The following is a 22,030-nucleotide window of genomic DNA, read 5'->3' as shown; positions in this document are numbered from 1 at the left end:
CTATTATTTGGAGTGTCTAAAAAAGAAGAAAGCGCCAAAAAAGGTCAATAACAATTTACATAAATGAGGAGGTAAAATATTGAGACATTTAGGGATATGGAGGTTTCATGTAGCCATATTGCTTGATCTTTCTTAATTAATAGAAATAAGAAAGAATATGATACAGTGCAGGTATTACGTATTTATTGAACCGGAAATTTTCTTGTTCGAGAGGTAAACCATTGGGAGACACCAGCGGGCACTTGCACGATGATGTGAATTGCCTCCCTCTCGATTTCGTTTTCTTTAAAATTTTTCTTAGTAAAATATTCGGTAAGTAAGTATCGTCACTTTTTTCATTAAAGACAAGAGACTTGAAATGTGAAACTAGAATATCATCATGTATGACTCTATAGGAATTATTATTATTATCAGGAACAAGGATTTCTTCGGCAACAATAACCGAGAAAGAATTTTCTAGATTTCTCGCCTAGAAGTAAACAATTTAAGGAAAAGCACATGTTGAATATTTTCTGTAAAGAGATAAAACATATTTTTTTAGAATTCATCATGATTAATAATAAAATAGACTCTTGATCAGTGGCTTATAATGACGATATAGGTATTTAGAAAAAATAGAATTTATCAGTATATGATGATATCATAACTCATAAGTATCGTATGACGGTATGAGAAATGTAATGATTTATGTACTATGCTACTTGCCTATTTCATACCAGAATTTTTTTTTTTATGGGAATTGCCATAACAAGGGTCTATTAAGAAGTCAAATAGTCACGATGTATTTAAACCCAGAAAGGGTATATATATACCTCAAACTTTCTCAAAGGTGCTTTCTACTTTTTTCTCTTAAAAACTAACGCTAAGGTACTAACGTAATTATCAAGAATGTCGAATGGTAAGTGTAAAACCTTACTAGTATGTCTTTGCAAGCGAAGAAGCGGAAGCTATGTACCTTGCTTGATTTTATAATTAAGAAACTGCTTCGTCTACGTCTTTATCGTCTTTATCGTCTTTATCGTCATTATCGTCATTATCGTCTTTATCGTCTTTATCGTCTTCATAGTCGTCTTTATCGACTTTATCGTTATCGTCATTATCGTCTTTATCGTCATTATCGTCTTCATAGTCGTCTTTATCGACTTTATCGTTATCGTCATTATCGTCATTATCGTCATTATCGTCATTATCGTCTTTATCGTCTTTATCGTCTTCATAGTCGTCTTTATCGACTTTATCGTTATCGTCATTATCGTCATTATCGTCATTATCGTCATTATCGTCATTATCGTCATTATCGTCATTATCGTCATTATCGTCATTATCGTCATTATCGTCATTATCGTCATTATCGTCATTATCGTCATTATCGTCATTATCGTCATTATCGTCATTATCGTCATTATCGTCATTATCGTCATTATCGTCATTATCGTCATTATCGTCATTATCGTCTTTATCGTCTTTATCGTCTTTATCGTCGTCTTTATCGACTTTTATCGACTTTTATTGCAAGTATACTAATATCTTTTTTTTGTACAAAAGAACAATTGTCCTCTTGCGGTGGTTGTGGATAAACGACTTCACGAGGATCTTTACAAAAAAATTCTTCCATGACATTAAAAGGACGTTAAATATTCTACTACTATAAATAGGATATACTTATGGACCAGTTGGATATTTATGTATTCCCTAAAAATGAAAATGATCTGATATTGTAGGTAGACTTCATATGAGGAGGTTGTCCATCGAGACATTCGTTGGGATAATGTTGTAAAGCTCACAGATGGTAAATGGTTGTTAATTGATTTTGAGGAAGCTGCCAGAATTGGAGATGAAAGGTATAGTAATGCCAATCGAACTGTTTAAGCACGCGGTTAAGTTTATTAACTAATTTTTATTATTATTGTTATAAAGAAATACATTGAAAATTGCAGCTCCAGAATACGAAAATGGGATCGATATATGTCAAGCATCGGGGTGATATCTGGATGATCGGGAAACTTATGGATAGAGTGTACACTTTCTGAAAGGGCTCAAAATTTTCGTGATAGATTGATCGAAGATTCTAATCAACGACCAACCGCAATTGATGCTTTGAATGACGATTGGTTTAAAGAAATGGATAATTTAATGGAATAGAGATAAAAATCAGAAATAGAGTGGAAGAGAAAATTTTTTAAATGCTTTTTATTGGTTTTTATGCTAGATGTAAGATTTGTCTTTTTCGCAATAGCTAAATTTATATAATACAATACAACAGACAATTGCTTAAACAAATAAAAATCTATTATTTTTATAAAATGGGGAAATAAATGTCCATATTATTGTAGTGAACATTAGAGGAGGAATCACTCACCAATAAAAGCTCAATACTACTTAATGCTAATTGTTTAGATATCGGCCTCACATTAAGAAATAAAAACAAAGTTTTTGCTACTAAACATCAGAATTAAAAGTATTATATTGTTATCCTACAATCTCGAAATGAATAATTGAGCTACATTATTGGCAATCAAAGATAACACAAAGGTATAACGATGTATGGGAAACTAACTCGTAATATATCAATAAAATTGCACAGAAAAAACGGCACAGTACTCATCAATAGCAATCAAGGAATAATCTCCCCTTGTAAAATTTTAGAAGGCCCCCGGCCAAAATTTCAGTCACGAGATTTTCAATTAATAATTTATTTAAGAATGTTAAATTTTCACCCTACAATCTTTGATTTAACGCATGCAGAAAACAAACCCGATATGGGAAATGCTTTATTATATATTTGAAAATACACGTATACGAAATAGGGAAATGCTATTTTTTCTGATGGCACGGTACATTATCGCTTTAAGATTACATCATCTTGAATTTCTCTTATTATATCTTATTATATTATCAATACCAGAAATAATTTTTCCTTAAATACTCAATCAACAAGGTGATTATACATATTCTTTATCTTCATCTAATATTTCACAATATCCTTTAAATTCTTATAATAAAGTATTCTACCATTTCTTTCTCTAATATTTGACCGATAATAATAGTATTACTGGCGGAAGTTTGTTTGTCGTAATAGCAAGAGAAGGTGAAGAAAAGATTATTTTAGAAAAAATTATAGACAAAAAGAGTAAAACTTTATATTTATCAGAACCCGATTGGAGGTTTTTTAAAGATAAGCATAAACTAGAATATGGGCGTAGTGTAACTTTAGAAAGAGTACTTCTTTTCATAATGACATTAAAGAATTTAAAGACAATCGATTAATTAATTAATTAAGACGTTTAACTAATTATGATGATTAAGTATTTATAGCTTCTTAAAATCTTCCTCTCGAAATTGTCAAAATTTATTTAATGTAAACCAAAACTTGAATATCTGATTTGAGTGTTTGACAATAATAGAAAATATTAAGGCGAGAAAAATTATTATTGGAAATTTTCTTTGTATTGCCTAATTTATCATAGTGTAAGATCCTCTGCGAGAATTGCAAAACACTGATAACGGGATGCAAGCTATAATACTTCAGTTTATACATTTTTATACGGATAAATGATATAAATTTACTACTCTACATACAAGTCGATAATCACTCTGGTATGTGGATTTTTGCAATTATTCATCCAACTGTCAAAAATATGTATTTTCTAATATAAAAATAGCAGAAAATTACATATTTGTTGTTACAAGTTATTATTTTTCATTTTAAGCATAGATTGAATCTTCGTAATCGCAATCCAACCGTCTAATCAATTCAACCGCCTAATCTGATTACTTTTAAATGATTCACTTTGCATTTCCGCCATTCTAACTTCTATTTGACTTAATAAATATAAAATTTCAGTATATGACTGATTAATTTTCTCAATTCTTCTTTATTGGTTTCGTCCTTGACCTCTTGGCATTTTTCTCGAATTTCTTGTAATTTCATCTTATATATTTCACTATTATACCTTGATATTTGTGCGCAATTAGCTTGAATCAACGAGAGAAAATCGCCAAATTCATTATTTGGAGGCACGATAGTAGTTTCAAATTGTTCGTTGGACAATCCCGATAGTTTATGACCATTGCTTAGATCACAAGTAATTGTGTTTGAGAATCTCATTTAATTCACCTTCTTGCGAAGCGGGTTCTTCCATGACTATAAATGAAGGTAAGAAATTCGATTTATTAGAGAATATCTTTTTAGCCGCCAACTTTTCCGAATTCCCTACCCTAACTTTATTATACCATTACCTTCGATAATTTGTTCATCATTAGAAATTATCTCTTTCTTAATTTTAACTGTAGCAATTTCTCCATTAAGTATTCTCGCCACCATATCATTAATCGTATTCGAATAGCCAATAGCTCTACCACAATTCTTATATTCGAATTGTAATCTGCCAATTTTAAAGTGCATTGCATATGAGTACGATTTTTCATATGATGATCTAAAGCTCTAACTTTGATTTATCTTTGTTATTCCAATCATCATAATGATTAAGAATATATTGTAAGACATTTATAATTTCACTTTTCGTATATCTTTTCTTGGAGACTTGATTTCGTTTGGCGAAGACATTGGAACATATAATGTAACTGCGATCTTTTTTTCCCCTATAATATGTAAATAAATAAATCAACAAGTTAAAATTATCTTTGTAAAGATTTAACGTTTATTTATACCAATTTTAAAATAGTTTAAAATGTTACCAAAGTATAAAAAAAGTATAAATTATTTAGTTATTCATATTAATATCGAAATAGATTTTGATGTCATGAAATTAAAATGATTCATTATATACTGTACGTAAAATCTTGATCTACAAACAACACGAACGATATTTATTTAAGTTACTGCGGACAATGCTGTTAATCGGTACATGACATAATTTGTTATTAACAAGATTTTAAAACTTTTCAACTTTTTTTTTTTCAGAATCCTTATTTAAATCGAAGAAGTTATACACAAAATCGCTTCTTTTATGTTTTGACTTTGTAATTTAACTTTATAATGAGTTTAAGATAAATCATTTATGTTTATTATTGCGGCTGATTTATGAAATTAAGCAAAACCCTGCTGCGCCCTTGGGAATTCATTTAGGCTTTTCTCATATATTATAATTATAAAAAATATGTCAAATAATGACGCAACCTAATATTGAAAAGATTGGTTAGATAATGAGAAAATTGGATATATATATGAGCTGGGCTTGCAATATTTCATAAATTCGCCGTGATGACAATAAATAAATTTGGGCTATGGTATTTATCATTAGTGTTTCGATCCGTGACCGAGTTCAACCGGATGAACCTGGACTGCTGGACAATTTTATTTTTTCCGGATGTCCAGATAATTGCAGTTTTATCCGGATAAAATATCCAGTTAATAATATCCGGATTTGACCCAGAATCCAGATAATACAATTTGTAAAAAAATTTTTTCTCTAAATCAAAAAATTCGATTTTCGATTTCGGGATCAACTACCATAATAGTAATGGCGCAGCAATTTTGAAACTGATAGCATAATTCACTAATTCAGGTAAGAAAGGTAAAAACTCATAATGCCGATTGAAATTATAATTTAATTTAACTCGAATACACTTTATTAAATCAATTAAATACTGTAATTTTAATTAAATAATATCATCAATTTAATCAAATAAATATTATGTATTTATTAAACAAAAGGTAAATTTTTATATAATATAATATATTATCCTATACGGATTTCCGGTTTCTATCCGATAATTTTTTTAATTATCCGTATAACGGTTTCTATCCGGATCGAAACACTACCTGTTAGTGACGTGTGACGATTTAAATAAAATTTTTCCATTAAATAATTATCTATGAAAAATAAAAGCCTTTTGCTATAAATGAAAAAAATGAAAAAAAAACTTACCAGTAATTTTAGTTTATTAAGTCTTTGTAAATTCCTTTTTACTGTGCCACGTTATAAAAGATCATTAATCGTGATTTCATACAGAAAAAATGTCGTGAAACTGTACACTTGTGGAACCTTGCGCCTTCATGCAGAAAATGAAAGCCCCTTACTCCCCACTTTTTTTTTTCCTCACGGGAACTTTACTCACTTTTATCCATTACTAAACAAAAATAGACACAAGTGAAAGAATAAACTTGGTCAACCTTATTTATCGACTTGTCATATAATTACAAATCATTTAAGTCTTCATTTACGCCATCTCCTTATCATTGTTATATATTTATTTTTTTGCTGGAAACAGTTTTAAATTTCTTACACACTACTATACCAAATGATAAGAAAAGAGAGAAAAGAGAGAAAAAAGAAACTTGTTTGGGAACATTTTACTATAGAGGATAAAAGTGTTGACAAGCATCCCCCTGTAAAATGTAGTTATTGTTTAAAAGAATTTAAACGAGGTGTTCCTGAACGAATGCAAGCACATCTTGATTATAAATGTTCAAATGCACCATATAATGTAAAATCACAATTTGGACAACAAAATACTACATCAATAACTGGTAACTTTAATGACCATACAAGGGAAAAGGAACAACAATCTCTTGAGATCTTACTAACTGAAGCATTATCTTTAGCTGAAATTTCCTTTTCTTTTGTTGATAATCCACTTATTATTCGATTTTTTAAACGCCTTCAGACATCATTTAAATTACCAAATAGAGAAAAAATGGAAGAAATAAAAATGCAAATGAATAATAATACTCAATCAAGTTTATTAAAACAAACTAGAATTGAAATAACTACTGGATTTTATAAAGAAGCTGAAAAAGGTCATATTAATTCAATACATGCTCTTGGAGAATGCTATTATTATTACAGAGAGACTGAGGAAGATGATGTTATAGCATTTGAATTATATAAAGAAGCAGCTGAAAAAGGTCATATTGATTCAATACATGATCTTGGAAAATGCTATTATTATGGAAGAGGAACTGATAAAAATGAAGTTAAAGCATTTGAATTGTATAAAGAAGCAACTAAAAAAGGTCATATTGATTCAATATATAATCTTGGAGAATGCTATTATTATGGAAGAGGGACTGATAAAAATGAAGTTAAAGCATTTGAATTATATAAAGAAGCAGCTGAAAAAGGCCATAGAGATTCAATACATAGTCTTGGAGTTTGTTATCAGAATGGAATAGGAACTGAAAAAGATGAAATTAAAGCATTTGAATTATATAAAGATGCAGCTGACAAAGATAATATTAATTCAATAAATAATCTTGGATATTGTTATCAGAATGGAATAGGAATTGAAAAAGATGAAATTAAAGCATTTGAATTATATAAAAAAGCAGCTGACAAAAATAATATTAATTCAATAAATAATCTTGGATATTGTTATCAGAATGGAATAGGAACTGAAAAAGATGAAAATAAAGCATTTATACTATATAAAAAAGCAGTTGAAAGGGGGCAGATTAATTCAAATACTAAACTTGGATATTGTTACCAGTATGGAATAGGGACTGAAAAAAATGAAGTTCAAGCATTTAAATCATATAAAGAAGCAGCTGATAAAGGTAACATTGAATCTATGTATAAACTGGGTGAATGTTATTTACATGGAATAGGAACTGAAATAAATTTAAGCAAATCACATGAATATTATAACAAAGCAGGGAGGATAACCTAGGAGATATGATTATTTTGAAAAGCAAATGAAATTAAGCTATTTGAAAAATTTTTTGAAATAAAAACTTAAAATGAACAATTAAAAGATTATAATAATATATATGGATAATGGAATGAAATTTATTATATGAAAATAATCTGTTTGTTCATCCTTTATTATTAAGCATTCTATACCGTATTACTGTAAGTAATGACTGTAAAGAATTAAAAGAGTTTGTTCAGTACTTCTGGTACTAGTGCCTCAAGAGACAATAGTTTTATATTAATTATTAGATAGTTATGTACAGGATAGTTACAGTATATGTAATTTTAACTTTTATTATTTATATTATAAAATAAAGTATCCAAGTTTCTTTTATCATAAAAATTATCGTGTTCTTTTTTGCTAGTGAATGGAATGATAAAATTCATCAAATGTATGGAATCTAAACACTAATCTATATTGCAATGGTGTGGATATTGTTGTCATAAAAATCAAGTTTGGTAAAAAAGACCAGTTTAATATAGCATACAGTAGTTTAATAAAATATAAAATAAAAGCCAGTTCTAATATTTTGTTGAATAGTAAATGAATATTATTAAAAACAATAAAATTCACTAAATATGTAAATATATATTTTTTTTTTATGGTTAACTTGACAAAGATTTCTATTATTTTATTCAAAATTTGCATCATTTTATTATATGAATAATGATTAACATATTTAGGAACTTTTATTTTGACTTATATCTTGTCATTATCAAAATATAGGAATGATATTTGGCAAATTTTTTTTCAAAAGTTTTACAACAAAATTGCGATTTAAAATTTCCTGTAACACTCTTATGTCATATTAAATTTAGCCATCAAATTATGATGAGATTTATCATTGATATTTGTTTTTGAATATCATATCAACGTACTGAAATTTTATTTTTATTTTTTTATTTGGACATTTAGCAATGTCATTATAATTAAAGATTGTGCATAACATTCTTTCAATAAATTTTCAGCTGCTTTTTATTTATCATTGAAGGGATCTAAATTTCCATTTTAAAATATAATAATGTTAAGGATGTATGATATAAAAAATATATATAAAATTTCCAAAGGGGGGGGGGGAGCAATATAATATGATAAAATGTCTATTTTTTTTAATATTAGATGACTTATTAATGACAGTCGTATATTTCATTATTTAGAATTTATCAAATTTTTTTATTTATCATCTTATTTCGATCATTCCAATCATTAAAAAATTTTCATTAATTTTCGTGTAACTTTACAATAAAGTCGCAATCACTTTAATAAAAAAAATTTATTAAAAACAATATATACAGTATTTTTTATAAATTTTTGCATTCAAATTTTCGCGATCAATTTTTTTTTAATTTCGTCACGTAATGAAATTAAAATATCATGTATTCTAAATTATTATGTGATGAAAGAGATTTAGGAAAAGTAATGAAAGTAAAAATAGAATCAATTAAAGGTTTAATGGTTGTATATTTAAAAAAATATTCTGTTTGCCAATAATAAGCGAAATATATGGCTATTTAGACGTTATTTATTTTGTTAGAAATTGCGATTGTGGTTTCTCTGGTTTCAATTGCTCTATTGTGTTTAAATAATAATGATATAAGGTTATATAGTAGACGAAGGATTTATAACAATTGATGAAATGTTAAATGAGAAAATTTACTTCAAAGTTTACAAAGTTTAAAATCTACAAAAATAATGTATATCTTACAATTAGTGACAGAAAACCGTTGTGGTTTAATAGGCAATTTTATGGAAGAAATTGTTATAGAAGCAAAAAAAATACAATTGAAAGAGCGTGGTGGAGCGTGGTGAAGAAATGCTATTTCTAAAGAAGATAAAAGAAAAAAATATGAAGTAGATGAGAATAGTGATTTAATATGTTTAATTTAAAGATTTAAAATGTCGTTCAAAAGAGAATTCATATTAAATCAAAGTAAAAAAGTGGATAGAGGCGATGCTAAATAAAAAACGAGTCGTTTGAGATTGAAACTAGGAATACTTGAATATGAGATTAAGATTTAAATACGAAGGTAGTATAGTTAGTAGTAAATGTGATATAATTATATGCAAAAAATATACAAAAAATGGAAATAACATCCAATTATAACGATCGTATGCAGTTGATATTAACTATCGTTTGTGTCAAACGGCGTATATTAAAAAATATTATACAAAAAAGTTATCAAAACAAGAAAGCATTAAAATCATAAATTTTAATAATATTTCACTTTTACAGTTAAAAAATTGCATTTTATATTGAATAAATTCCAAAAATGATCGTTTAATTATTCCATTTTTTTTTTCTTTTAATAACATAGGACTGATTATATGTAAAAATAAAAATTAAACAATTGTTCTATCTGATAATGTACATCACATTAATATTTTATTTCTTCTGAAATTATCCGTAAGCGATATCTACCTATACTTGTCAGGTAATTGATGCAGTCTTTCAATCAATCTCTCCTCTCTTCTCTCCTCCCTTGAAGATAATCCCTAAAAATGAAATTATTTATACAGTACTTCAAATATATCTAGATAGAGAAATATTGATAAACCTGCAAATTTATAGATTTCAAAAAATTATCGAAGACCTCTAAATAACGAATATCGTTTCTAAAAAAAAAATTATTATTAATCACTATAACTTAATAAGCCACTATAATTATATACATTTACCCTGAAGGAGCTGGAATATTCACTGAAGACGTATCGTTAATGTAACCCATTCTTTTTTCATATTTGGATTCATTTTCTACTTTAGCCCCTGATCCAATAACAATTTGGAGATTTCTTCCTCATTAAAATGCCTTTGAGCAAGAATGGCGATGGTATTTGAAATTCAGTGTATTTTAATGAATATACTTTTTGAAGTAGAAAAATCACAATATTGATGTTGAAACAAAAAAAAAAGACGTCAGTATAATAATAACATAATAAATCGATATACGTACTTACAATATCAGGTGTCAAAGCTTCCAAATTACATGCCACTAAATTTCTTTTACTTCGATTGAATTTGTTGCAATAAATTTTCTATTAGGAGAGATCAAAAATTCAACCCATATATAATTCGTTCAAAACATCAATAGTTAATTAATTACAATCGTAATTCCAATAAAGAACTCATCCATGATTCAATACGTTGAGATGATGAAATTGTGGTTTACTCTAAAAAATATTAATAATCAGAAGTCGCCCATTTGAAGAAAAAACCAATAATCCTACCCTCTCTGATTCTCTCTTATTTTCCTCTCTTTTCCCTTATTTTATCCTTTTTTGCTTATATTATTATGTTTCAGTATAAAATAGTTCAAAAATAACATATCTGATAACATTATATAAAATCAAAGTTTTCGCTTACAGTATCTTCAACTCCAATTTTATAGATTTGAATTAAGCTATTAAAATGAAACATCATATATCCCGACCTATGATAATAAAACAATTGCATTTACTTACCAACGATTAAGATTATTCTACCATTTTTGACATTATTATTATTCTACATGTGTTACTAAAGCTTAACTGACTGGCGTGCCGGCGTACGTGACGTCTGTAGCAAAAGATCCACTATCCCATATACAGCATATATTGACCATCAAAGAAACTTATAATAATATATTCTCCTCTGGAACTTAAGTGATGTGAGAATCGTTATAAATATAAGCTTATTCTTATAATTAACTTATTCAAAAATATACATACATGTCTCCCTCTTTGATATAATTCAATACTTTCTGCTTGGACCAGTCAGCCATATCTCGCAATAACATTTCTGATTTTGCACCAGTGATGGTTAAATGTCGTTCCAGATGCATTGATATTCAGTTGATGGCTTCTTCAGCAATAAGTTGACGAGTTTCTAGAGTACTTAAAGTAATTATTGACATTAAAAATTAATTCAAAAAAAAAAAAATAGAAAACTCAAAAATGCCTTGTTACTTACTAATTCATCTCAAATCAAAGGAGTAAGCGCAATAGTGGAATTCGCTATACCTAATCAAATAACTTATCTCAATTTAATTTGAATGAATTATAAAATGAATCATACTTGATTTAACTTATTTATTAATAACAAAATAAAAAAAACATGGTACATCCACTGATCCACGTTGATTAGCTGCAGTCATTTTAATGTTCCATTAATCGCTTTTTCTAACGTACTTGAACCATCATGAAATCTCGATTGGAATCCATTTCCACTTTTTTTTTTGATTTGCCGGAGAGACATAAACATCAAAACGCAACAGTTCCGAATCCTTATATTGATTTTTGAGGTCTACAGGCATTATTAATTAACTTCATTCTAACATAAAAGGCAAAATTAATTATATATAAAATTAACCAATATACATTTTCAACATCATTACCTTCAAATTTTTTTGTTTATTATTTAATTTTTCGATTTCATTATGCTTTTTGAGTTTGTATTTACCGTATTTTTCCTTCCAAATTTGATTTGACTTTACTCCAAAGACAAATATTTTGAAAGTAATTACCCTTTCATTGCAATTTTGCTAGTTTAGTCTGAACGGAGAGTAGGTCGATCATTAGATTGATCGAATCAATTTTCTTTTAAGTGTCACAAACACGTGATCAACAATTATGAAAGATAAATTAACATATTCTTATTTCCTTTCAGTTGATCGTTATTTGGTTAGGTTTGTTTTAAGCCGGTTCTTTTAATTTTATTTTTTTTTAAAAAATAACTTTTATATTATAACAAAGCTTTTCTTTTAATAGTTAAATTGCACAATATTATTGTTTGTAAAAATTCAGTCAAATAATTTAAAATGGATTCAATTCAACAAGATATTATGTTGACTCAATTACTTTCTTTTGGTTTTGACGAATGAATTTGTCGAAAAGCAGTTGCATGTATAGAACTATAAAGATGCTACCGAGTGGTAACAACATAATACATAATACTGTACATAACAATAAATACTGATGATTTAATTGGTTTAATTATATTTTGTTAATTATTATTATACTTTAAAGTGAAAGTATTTAAGGATCCGAACTCGGGAGTTTCTCATCCTACTACAACACTCTCCTTTCCAACGATGTTGTCCCGATGTCGCTTGATACTGCTACGGTAATATTTTAGCGATAAAGTCTTTCTTCAATTACAATTTTAGATTTACTAATAATTAAATAATTTAACAGTCGAGTTTATTTCCGCAACCAGTTCCGCAACCAGTTTTGGTATCTCGTCATTCACAACCAGCTGATAATATACCAAAGAAAGTAGAGCTAAAGTAGTAAAAGCAGCGAAGAAGGCTAAGAACAGAAGAGCGAAGCTCGTAATAATAATAAAGCATTGTTGGCAATCAAAAAAGATTGGATAAGGAATAAACAACGAAAGTTAGTACATCAAATAAGTGGAAGTAAATAAAGTAATATTGGTAAACGCAGCTCAAATGCTTCCCAACCTGAAACGTCAAAACTTTCACACTGCTCTTGTTCAGATACGTTTGTCAACTGGTCAAGCTATTCATCAAAAGTTTTTCCTATTTACGAAAATTGCTGATTACTGATTTATCTGAATGGGTATCTAATCAAGTAAAAAAATTATCAATTGATTTAACATTTCTAGAAAGATATTTGGAGATGATCAAATGGATAGACCCTCGCAGATGTTCATTTGATACTAAACATGTTGTAAAGCTTATATTTCGCCACAAAAACTACAACATCAAATACTTCAAATATTTCAAAATACTTCAGATAGGAGATTGTACATTACAGTATAATGAGTTGGATGATGATGACGACGATGATGATGATGATAGTAGTCAGAGTAGTCAAAGATATATGATAGGAAATATGTAAGTTTGGATGACTTTCATGTTTCACGCACTTCGAGATTGTTTCAACAACTGAAGAATAGTAATTAGCCACTTTATTAAGAAGTTTTTTTCTAAACATTAAATTAACAATTAAATTATTTTATTTACAAGCTTAAATATAGTTCACCTACTATTAAAAGTGCTATTGGATCAGCTGGTGGTGCCTTAGGTTAGTATTGTCAGTAGATTTTAGTAGACTTATGCAGAAGACGAATATAACAAATATTAATCAATAATATCCAATCAAGATCAGACACGAATAAAGGATAGACCACAATAAAACTTAAAACTCTAAAAAAAATAAAATAAAGTGTATATTTGTGAGATAATAAAAATAGATATATTAAATAAATTGAGTATATTGAATATATGCCACATGTTTAATATGTTTAATATGTTAATTTAGAACATTGATCATCGATAGGTCACGTAACAAATAGGTCACTCTAGTAACAGGTCGGTAACTCGGTAGGCATACCTTATTTACACTTTGACTATAAACTTTATTAACTTTATTAATTCTTTCTTTTGGTAATCAAATAGGAGTTTGTTGGAGGCATTGCTATAGTACTCTATGGTGATTCTCATGGAAATTCAAGGAAAATCTCTAATTGTTTTTTTTGGTTAATGTCGAAGATCCAAAAGAAGTAAAGTTAAAATTTGAAAATCACCTGATCGATTAAACTTTAGCCATGATGCAATTGATGCATGGACTAGGCTCTTACGATCCTCCAACGATGACGTCCTGATTTATACGCTTTGCAGTTCGCAATGCTTACATCATGTATTATTCATGAAACAGTTAGATATTGAATCTGTTTGTCTTTAATATTATTTCTTTAATTATTGTTTTGATGATCCCATTTATCTGCAACGAGGGTAACTCTTAAATTCCTAGGTCATTGGTATCCTTAACGGAATATTCTCTTTCCTTTTTAAACGAGTTTTAAACGAATTTAGATCTACATAAAATTCTATCACATAATTTATTCGTGATTTTTTAAAAACAATGACATTACTAAATTAAGTAAACAAAACTTTACATTTATATTCGAGAAATAATTTAAAAAAATTAACAGTAATTAATAATAAGCTAATAAACTTTTGTGTTACCATTCACGATAATAAATATCAGAATAAGGACGTACAGTATATCACCTGAAGTTATTTTAAGGCAAATTTATAGATTTATAATTTGACATATGCTATTAATTGTTTATATATAATTATATTTATTTCATTGAACGGGCAAATTTCATTTAAGTATTATTTTTAAGAAAATTCTACTTTGATATAAATAATAAGAAAATACTCAAACAACATCGTTGCATTCTTAGTAAACGAAAAAATATAATATATATATATATACTGTATATTTGCTTTGTGTATATGTCACATTCTTTACATTCATTGCAAATTTGGCAAGTCAGTGCTGTTGATTCATTTTCGTTATCAATTTTCAGGATCAATAAAATCCATGCATCACACGCCTTCGACATGAACTAAATCCTTTTTGACATAAGCGTCTAAAATCTGCTAATTTTATTATATCTTTAGGCACCATTTAGTTATACCTGCCGGATAGCAAGTTTTACATGTATTTATTTATTCGTTCCTAGGAGATTTTGTAGTAAAAATTAACTATTGATTATACAATAATAGATGGTTTTAAAAATTTGTGTAATTCAGAAAGATTTGCATTTTCCAAATGAGAAAAGTTTTAATTTATCTATAATATCAATATTATCTTTCAAATGTAATTCTGAAGCTTTTTACTCATTTTTTAAATTTTTTAATATGAAAAAATAAAAAGCGATCATTTATTCGATCTCTAAAATCTTACTTACAGGATAAGCAAGAGTTCACAAAGGTTTCCCAAAAATGTCCATCTCTCAAAAAATTGGGTCGATGCGTGATTGGCTCATTTATGCTCCGGACTTTCTGAAACCGTTCCCTATAATATTAATACTTTGAACTTAAAAAAAAACTTCCCGTGCAAATTAACATTAATCAAAGAATTTTCCGACCTTAAAAAAACTTATTTTGGTCTAACAAAGTAATATAATGTAATATAATTTAGTCCGCAGCGCTTCGTTATCTTTACCCAACAAAAATCTGTTGAATGATCGGAATTTTTTTAGTTGATTATATGTATGTTTCATGAAATAATTTTTTTTTTTTATATATATAATGTTGCAATTATAATTTCAATTTTCAAATATAATAGATAGAATTTTTGGGTTTTGATAGAATTATTTTGTGATTACACTTATCAATATTTGATTAATGAGAATTTTTTCAATAATTCTGCTTATATAATTATAATATATTATCCGAAGCGGAGGCGCCGGTTTATATTTATCTTCGAAATCTGCGTAATGTCACAGATGTTACATTGCTACAACGCCGTATTGTCATATTGCAAAATTTTCTTCTGTTTTTTTATAACAGTCATATTTAAAGCATGTACGAGCTTAGCTTTGTCTTAATAATAAAAATAAAAGCAAAACGACCCTAGCATCGCCATGAAAAAAATGGTAGCCGGGTTTGTTTCTGGGTTACACATGATCTGTGCATATGATCCGGTTGATTATTTTCGGCAATTATAAACTTTTTATTGAAATGTTATCTATGGTTAAAAATATTTAAATTATTGGAAAAGATGAATGATAATATTAGAGCACTAAAAAATCGTCAAACTACACCAAGAACTTGAATCATGATACAATGTATTGGGAATAGTATTGTAGCATGTTTAATGGTATTTGTAACGTATCAAAATAATTAAGAACAAAATCTACTTAAAGAAAGCCAATAATTACAATAAATCTATTAGCAAAAGAAAGTAAAATACAGTACCTTAATAGTTTATCATAATAAATTATAAAATTAAAAATGCATAAAATAAGATTTTTTTAAACATTTATTTTGCCGATGATACATCCCTATAAAAAATTTTTATTCGAATATTTCCATTATTTCTCCGTAATTTCTGTAAAAATTTCGTGAAAATGATACATTCACGGAAAAACATGGAATGATAGAACACGGATAAACTTGTTTTGCGATCGGAAATATAATAATTGAATGTGTAACATGGAACCCGTGATGTATCTGCGCCTGATCTATTCCGTTATGATGGCCATTGCTAGCACCCCGGTTTTGTGGGCGCGGTTTTTGTGTCACGGGGGTGACAAATAAATTTTTGCCACTAAAAAAAAGTCCCTCAGATACTTAATGTTTTTGAACTCGTGGCTGCACGTGATCAGTGACACTTAAATGTCACTTGTTCCTTATATGGCGAAGATCGACACAAACCGCGCCCACAAAACTTGCGTGCCGATATTTATTTTTTTTTACAGCTGACCTGGGACAAAATAAATTTTTGAACCCGACCGCCGACTCGCCCAAAATTTATTTTCAGGTCTTATGAAAACAGCAGTAAAATAGAACGGGCTTTCTTTTTATAAATTGGGAAATTTATTAAATATTTTTTTTTTTATTCATATAAATCGGGAAAGCTAGTTTTTATTTTTTGGTTTTTTTTTCAAACCAAAAAAAAATGTTTTTATTTTCAGTTTTTTAAACCAAAAAAAAATGATTTTATTATTTTTTTTAAGTGTCACTTAATAAATCACGTGAGTAAAACTTCACGCCAGCGACTCTTGGAGTCGCTAGCGTGACAACTAATTTAGTGACGAATAAATATTCATATAATATATGTGACACTCAATAAATCACGTGAGTAAACTTCACCCATCGTCGTTTTTTTCTTTCAACAAAAAAATTGATTTTATTTTTTTTTTATTTTTCAACCTGAAAAAAAAATTGATTTTAATTGGTTTTAAACCGAAGTGTTTTTTTTTTAATTTTTTTTAAAAATATATTATTTTTTCGATTTCTTTAAGCTGAAATTTTTTTTTATTGTTCATTTTTTTATTTACTCATTAATTATTAAAATAATTAACCCAAAAAAACTTTTTGCTATTTTTTTTTTGTTTGTTATTCGTTTTTCATTGTATTTATTTATTTATATTACCACTGAATGTATCTAATTTACTTAAATACAGAAACTTATTAAACCTGTTGCAACGCAACAGGTTACAGCTAGTTCTTTCTAATCATATATTAAAAAATGTTATTGCATTACTAATTATATGCACATAACTAATTCCAACAAAAGAGCGTGGCACTAGCATGGCCTGTTGGCTTTTTAAGGAGAAAAGAAATAGTAAAACGGATCTGAAGATAATATACTATACGTGTTACAATGTTCACTAGATCGTGTCTGTTTATGCACACGATCAATGATCTTCATATACACGGACATAAGATGCTTAATGATATTTGGTTAAATAAGCAGACCTAAGGTTCCATTTAGGGTAAGGTGATATAAGAAAAAAAATCATGAAGACATCTACCGGCAACTGTATTATGTTTCTCGTGTATTTTGCTTTAAATTAGGTGATTGAATTTAGTAAAAAAAAATAAATATTTTTTATTCATTCATTTATTATGTTTGTTTAAAATTATGAATAGAAAATTTTAATATTCGTTATCAATTATACCGAAAAATGTAACATTAGAAATATACTAAAATCATGTTCGCTTCGGACCTTCTAACGGTTCCCGTCAATAGTATTATGTATTTCAGATATTGCATTATTTATGGAGCTAAATGATTGGATGAAAAAAAGCCAATAGTTTATTTTTTTTATCAGTAATAAAAATAATTTTTTTTTCGATATTAAACTGTTCGGATCCAACAGATATAGTGATCATCCATTGATGTTTTTACAAAGGGAATCAAGCGCAGAAGAATCAATCATCAAAATTACCAATTGAAAGGAAAGTGAAGCACTTGAGGAACCTTCCTAGAAAACGTCTGGAAAATGTTTGGATAATGAGGATAAATTCCTAAAATGTACCATATATCGAAATTAATTTTAAAATAATCACTGTTCTATTATTATTCAAAAGTTCAAAAAAGGGATTAAAGAACGGAACTTATTGTATATGTTCTATGTAAGCACTGGACATTTTTCACGTATGTTATTGATCACTTTATAATAGCGATACACAAATTTTGGTCACTTTATAATTAGTGATATACAAAATTTTGATCACTTTATTATAAATAAACAGTCATGTTTATGATTTATGATATATATAGTAATCCTTGTGGTAAATCAGTTATCACTACAACTTATTCATTTTTTGTTTTTGGAAATTAATTATCATAATAAATAAACATAATCGTAATAAAATTTTGGTAAAAATAGAATCAATATGTTTGGCAAAAATATTCATTCCGAAAGGAAAGAATTTTGGATTTTATTAAACAACGAAAAGAAAAAAAATTTTTTTAAACAATGAAAATTAGCAAAAGTGATGCGGCTAAATTTTTTTTTTTTTAATGAATAATACAATGAATAATTTCTATTTTGGGAAATTTTTTTTGCAAACCCTTTTTATTTCTAATCTTCCGATAATATTTTACGAAAGCGTAATTTGATTGATTTTTTTTTCTGATTTCATGCGACTTTGTATTCTGAAAGAAGAAAAGGATTTTTAATCAAAGAAGAATAACAAAGAAAGAATTTTAATGACATTTTTGAATAGATTTTTTTTTTTTAATTGAAATAAAAAGAAAAGGAATAAACAATGAATTTTTTTCTTATAATGGTTATAATGGTGTAGTTAGCCGAAAAATTCGGCCGAAGACGCAGTAAATTTTCGGCTAACAACACCCAGCCGAAAAAATTCATGTTGATCTTAAATATTATTTTGGTTTAACTTGCGAAATTTGGCGTTCAATCATAATAAATGAAATAAAAAAAATCGTTTCAGAACTGTTATTTAATATTGTGATGTTTGATAATAAAAAAAAAATATTTAGGAACATTTTTTTATTATATTTTTCTTTATTTGTAATTCATTTTTGGTTCATCTAAAAATATCCTTTGTCATGGTTTTAAAATGAACTAAACTAAGTAATAATCGATTATTTGTTAAAAAAGAATTGGTTAAAAACGATTCGTGAAGATCTTGCTAAAACATAAAATTCATTTTATTACAAATACTATATTATTGGATGGGCCAGGGGGATAATATAGTTATTGAGTATGATATATACCTCCCGATGTTGTATAGTATAGTGTAAAAAAAACTATACTGTATAGATAAAAGCTATACTGTATAAATAAAAAATTATACTGTATAGATAAAAACTATACTGTATAGATTTTCGTCAACTATACTATACAACATCGGAGGTATATATCATACTCAATATCGTTTAACCGGGCCAGGGGGGAGGCGATATTAATTTATTTAGTTATATTAATTATCTCGAAAAAAAAAATAATAATTTCGAATGTTACTGAGGCAGTCAATATATGACCGTAATTTATTAATTTTAAAAAATAGAAATAAATTTATTTAAATGAAGTCTTTAAAATATAATTTATAAAATAATCCATACATTCATTCCCAATTCATAACTATAAAGTATTTGACGCTTTCTTTAGCAGAAAATGTTTATTTGAATAATTCATAAATGTAATTTCATGAAATATTATTTAATGTGTTATATAGAGGGAAAATACATAATAATGGCTCAAAAAATATAATTAAAAGTTAAATGACTCCGTAGCACGCTACCAATTTTTTCAACAGAACGATATAAATTTCACTAATTAATATGTTTCTTAATTATTTTTATTTTCTTTAGTTTAACACGTGATCATGCCAATGCATGACGAAAAAAAAACATAATTTCGTACGTTTCAATATAACTTTAAAATTTCAAAATTTCTCAAAAATGATATAATCCATGATATATTAAAATGGCCAAAATGAATGATTGCACTTACGTTACTTTGAAGAATTCTTCTACTTTGCATATTTTTGTATCTTTATCGAATATGCCATACGAGAGAGCGAAAACCTTATTATAAAATGTAAAACGTTCATTAAATAAATAAACTCTAAATCAGATTGACGTCCAAAGAACGCATATAAAGAGTAAAAAGAAAAAAATAGAAATTTTTCTGTGAAGTGAAAAACCACTAAATATTTTCTCATATAAGCGACACGAAGTGTGTTGCACGTTTATTGGCTCATAGTAGTACTAGGGCAGGCTCTGGTTGGTCCCTTCTTTAACAAAAATTATTTTTTTATCTTTCATTAAAAAATTTAAGGTTGTAATATTAAAAAACATAGTCAATTTTGACGGTGATTAGATAATCCGTCATATTATTCACTAAGATATTTTCTTTATTAATAAAGCTATTATTTTATTTTTATCAATAGAAGAACGTTTTTATTAATTTTAATAAAAACTGTTTTAATAATTATTATTATTTAACAGTTAATATAACAATATTATTTTTGTTATAAATCTTATTTATTTAAGATACTAAAAGCATTTTTTTTTAAAAAAAAACCAATTCTGATGACTGATGTGTTCTTAATAGGAAAATTTGAATTATGCGATTTAATGATGTGGATTATGGATTATCTCTTAGATTATTCGTTTGATGTGAAATTATGTAAATAAATAAAATCATCGTCCCTGTTCTGGACATACAACGGTTTCCGTTTCCTATAATAGTCCAATGTTTCTAATAGTCCAATGTTTCTAATAGTCCAATGTTTCTAATAGTCCAATGTTTCTAATAGTCCAATGTTTCTAAATAGACACCTATTAATTGGGATCAGAAGATCGGTCATGTGACTAAAAACACTTCTTTTAATTGGTTAAATTTATAATACCGTTAATCAACCGTAGTTAATCAACAGTGGTTAATCAACAGTGATTAATCAACCGTGTATTATTATCACCAAATGGTCTTATAAAATTCTTAAAATGATTTACATAAGAACCTTTAATAATATAAATTACTTTAAACCACAAATTAAATTTTTTTTATATAAGGAGGACAAATCCGTTTTTTTAAAAAAAAAAAAATTTTGTGAAATAGAAAATAGAAAAACATATCTTATTGCCCTTAAATTAAATCTTTCTTAGTCATTATTCTCAATTTTTCATAAATTTTTTTTTTTCTATTTTGATATCTTTCTTGCATCGTTGGTGTATATAAGTATATTATTTCATTATATTCTGGTGTCGTCTCTTTCTTCATTTATAATTCTTCTCTTTTATGTTATATTTTTTAATTCAGATTAGATTTATTTTTCGAATTATTTTTCTCAACAAAAAAAGTTTTTTTTCTTTTAAAATTTTGAAACACGATCTGATTCTTTTTTTTTCAAAAGTTTTTTAATTAATTATTTATTTATTTATTTATTTTTCTTTTTTTTCTCATTCATTTTCCACCAAATTTATTCGATCACGGATTACTCACTTTAACCTTCCGGGTTGGTAAAAATTAATGGTGCATTTTAAAAAAATAATAATAACGGATATTCTTGTTACACACGACACATAAACATATTATCACGTGTTAATAGTACAACAAAAAACGAACTATATAGCTTTTGAGATATTAATATATAGT

The 22,030-nt window shown here is 27.2% G+C and overlaps 5 protein-coding genes across 5 annotated transcripts; 3 read left to right on the top strand and 2 right to left on the bottom strand.

The window, feature by feature from the left end:
* Positions 1–972: 972 nt before the first annotated feature.
* On the bottom strand, positions 973–1,615 carry OCT59_011499 (uncharacterized protein; the record flags this gene model as incomplete). Its single annotated transcript, XM_066133774.1, has 2 exons — positions 973–1,493; positions 1,549–1,615. The coding sequence occupies 2 exons, from the start codon at positions 1,613–1,615 to the stop codon at positions 973–975; spliced, it is 588 nt and encodes a 195-aa protein (XP_065989101.1).
* Positions 1,616–1,664: 49 nt separating this feature from the next.
* Positions 1,665–2,142, top strand: OCT59_011498 (uncharacterized protein; the record flags this gene model as incomplete). Its single annotated transcript, XM_066133773.1, has 4 exons — positions 1,665–1,685; positions 1,780–1,841; positions 1,918–1,980; positions 2,055–2,142. 4 exons carry the CDS (start codon positions 1,665–1,667, stop codon positions 2,140–2,142), a joined length of 234 nt encoding a protein of 77 aa, XP_065989100.1.
* Positions 2,143–4,079: 1,937 nt separating this feature from the next.
* Positions 4,080–4,405, bottom strand: OCT59_011497 (uncharacterized protein; the record flags this gene model as incomplete). Its single annotated transcript, XM_066133772.1, has 2 exons — positions 4,080–4,144; positions 4,240–4,405. 2 exons carry the CDS (start codon positions 4,403–4,405, stop codon positions 4,080–4,082), a joined length of 231 nt encoding a protein of 76 aa, XP_065989099.1.
* A 1,859-nt stretch (positions 4,406–6,264) lies between these two features.
* Positions 6,265–7,632, top strand: OCT59_011496 (uncharacterized protein; the record flags this gene model as incomplete). Its single annotated transcript, XM_066133771.1, has 1 exon — positions 6,265–7,632. The coding sequence occupies one exon, from the start codon at positions 6,265–6,267 to the stop codon at positions 7,630–7,632; it is 1,368 nt and encodes a 455-aa protein (XP_065989098.1).
* A 5,101-nt stretch (positions 7,633–12,733) lies between these two features.
* On the top strand, positions 12,734–13,788 carry OCT59_011495 (uncharacterized protein; the record flags this gene model as incomplete). Its single annotated transcript, XM_066133770.1, has 6 exons — positions 12,734–12,754; positions 12,826–12,917; positions 13,128–13,320; positions 13,387–13,487; positions 13,631–13,677; positions 13,757–13,788. The coding sequence occupies 6 exons, from the start codon at positions 12,734–12,736 to the stop codon at positions 13,786–13,788; spliced, it is 486 nt and encodes a 161-aa protein (XP_065989097.1).
* Between the last annotated feature and the right edge of the window lie 8,242 nt (positions 13,789–22,030).

Source organism: Rhizophagus irregularis, chromosome 2 (assembly GCF_026210795.1).
Source record: "Rhizophagus irregularis chromosome 2, complete sequence".
Classification (NCBI taxonomy): Eukaryota; Fungi; Glomeromycota; class Glomeromycetes; order Glomerales; family Glomeraceae; genus Rhizophagus; species Rhizophagus irregularis.
Note: the sequence above shows the minus strand (reverse complement) of the source record. Positions and strands in the feature narration are given on the sequence as shown.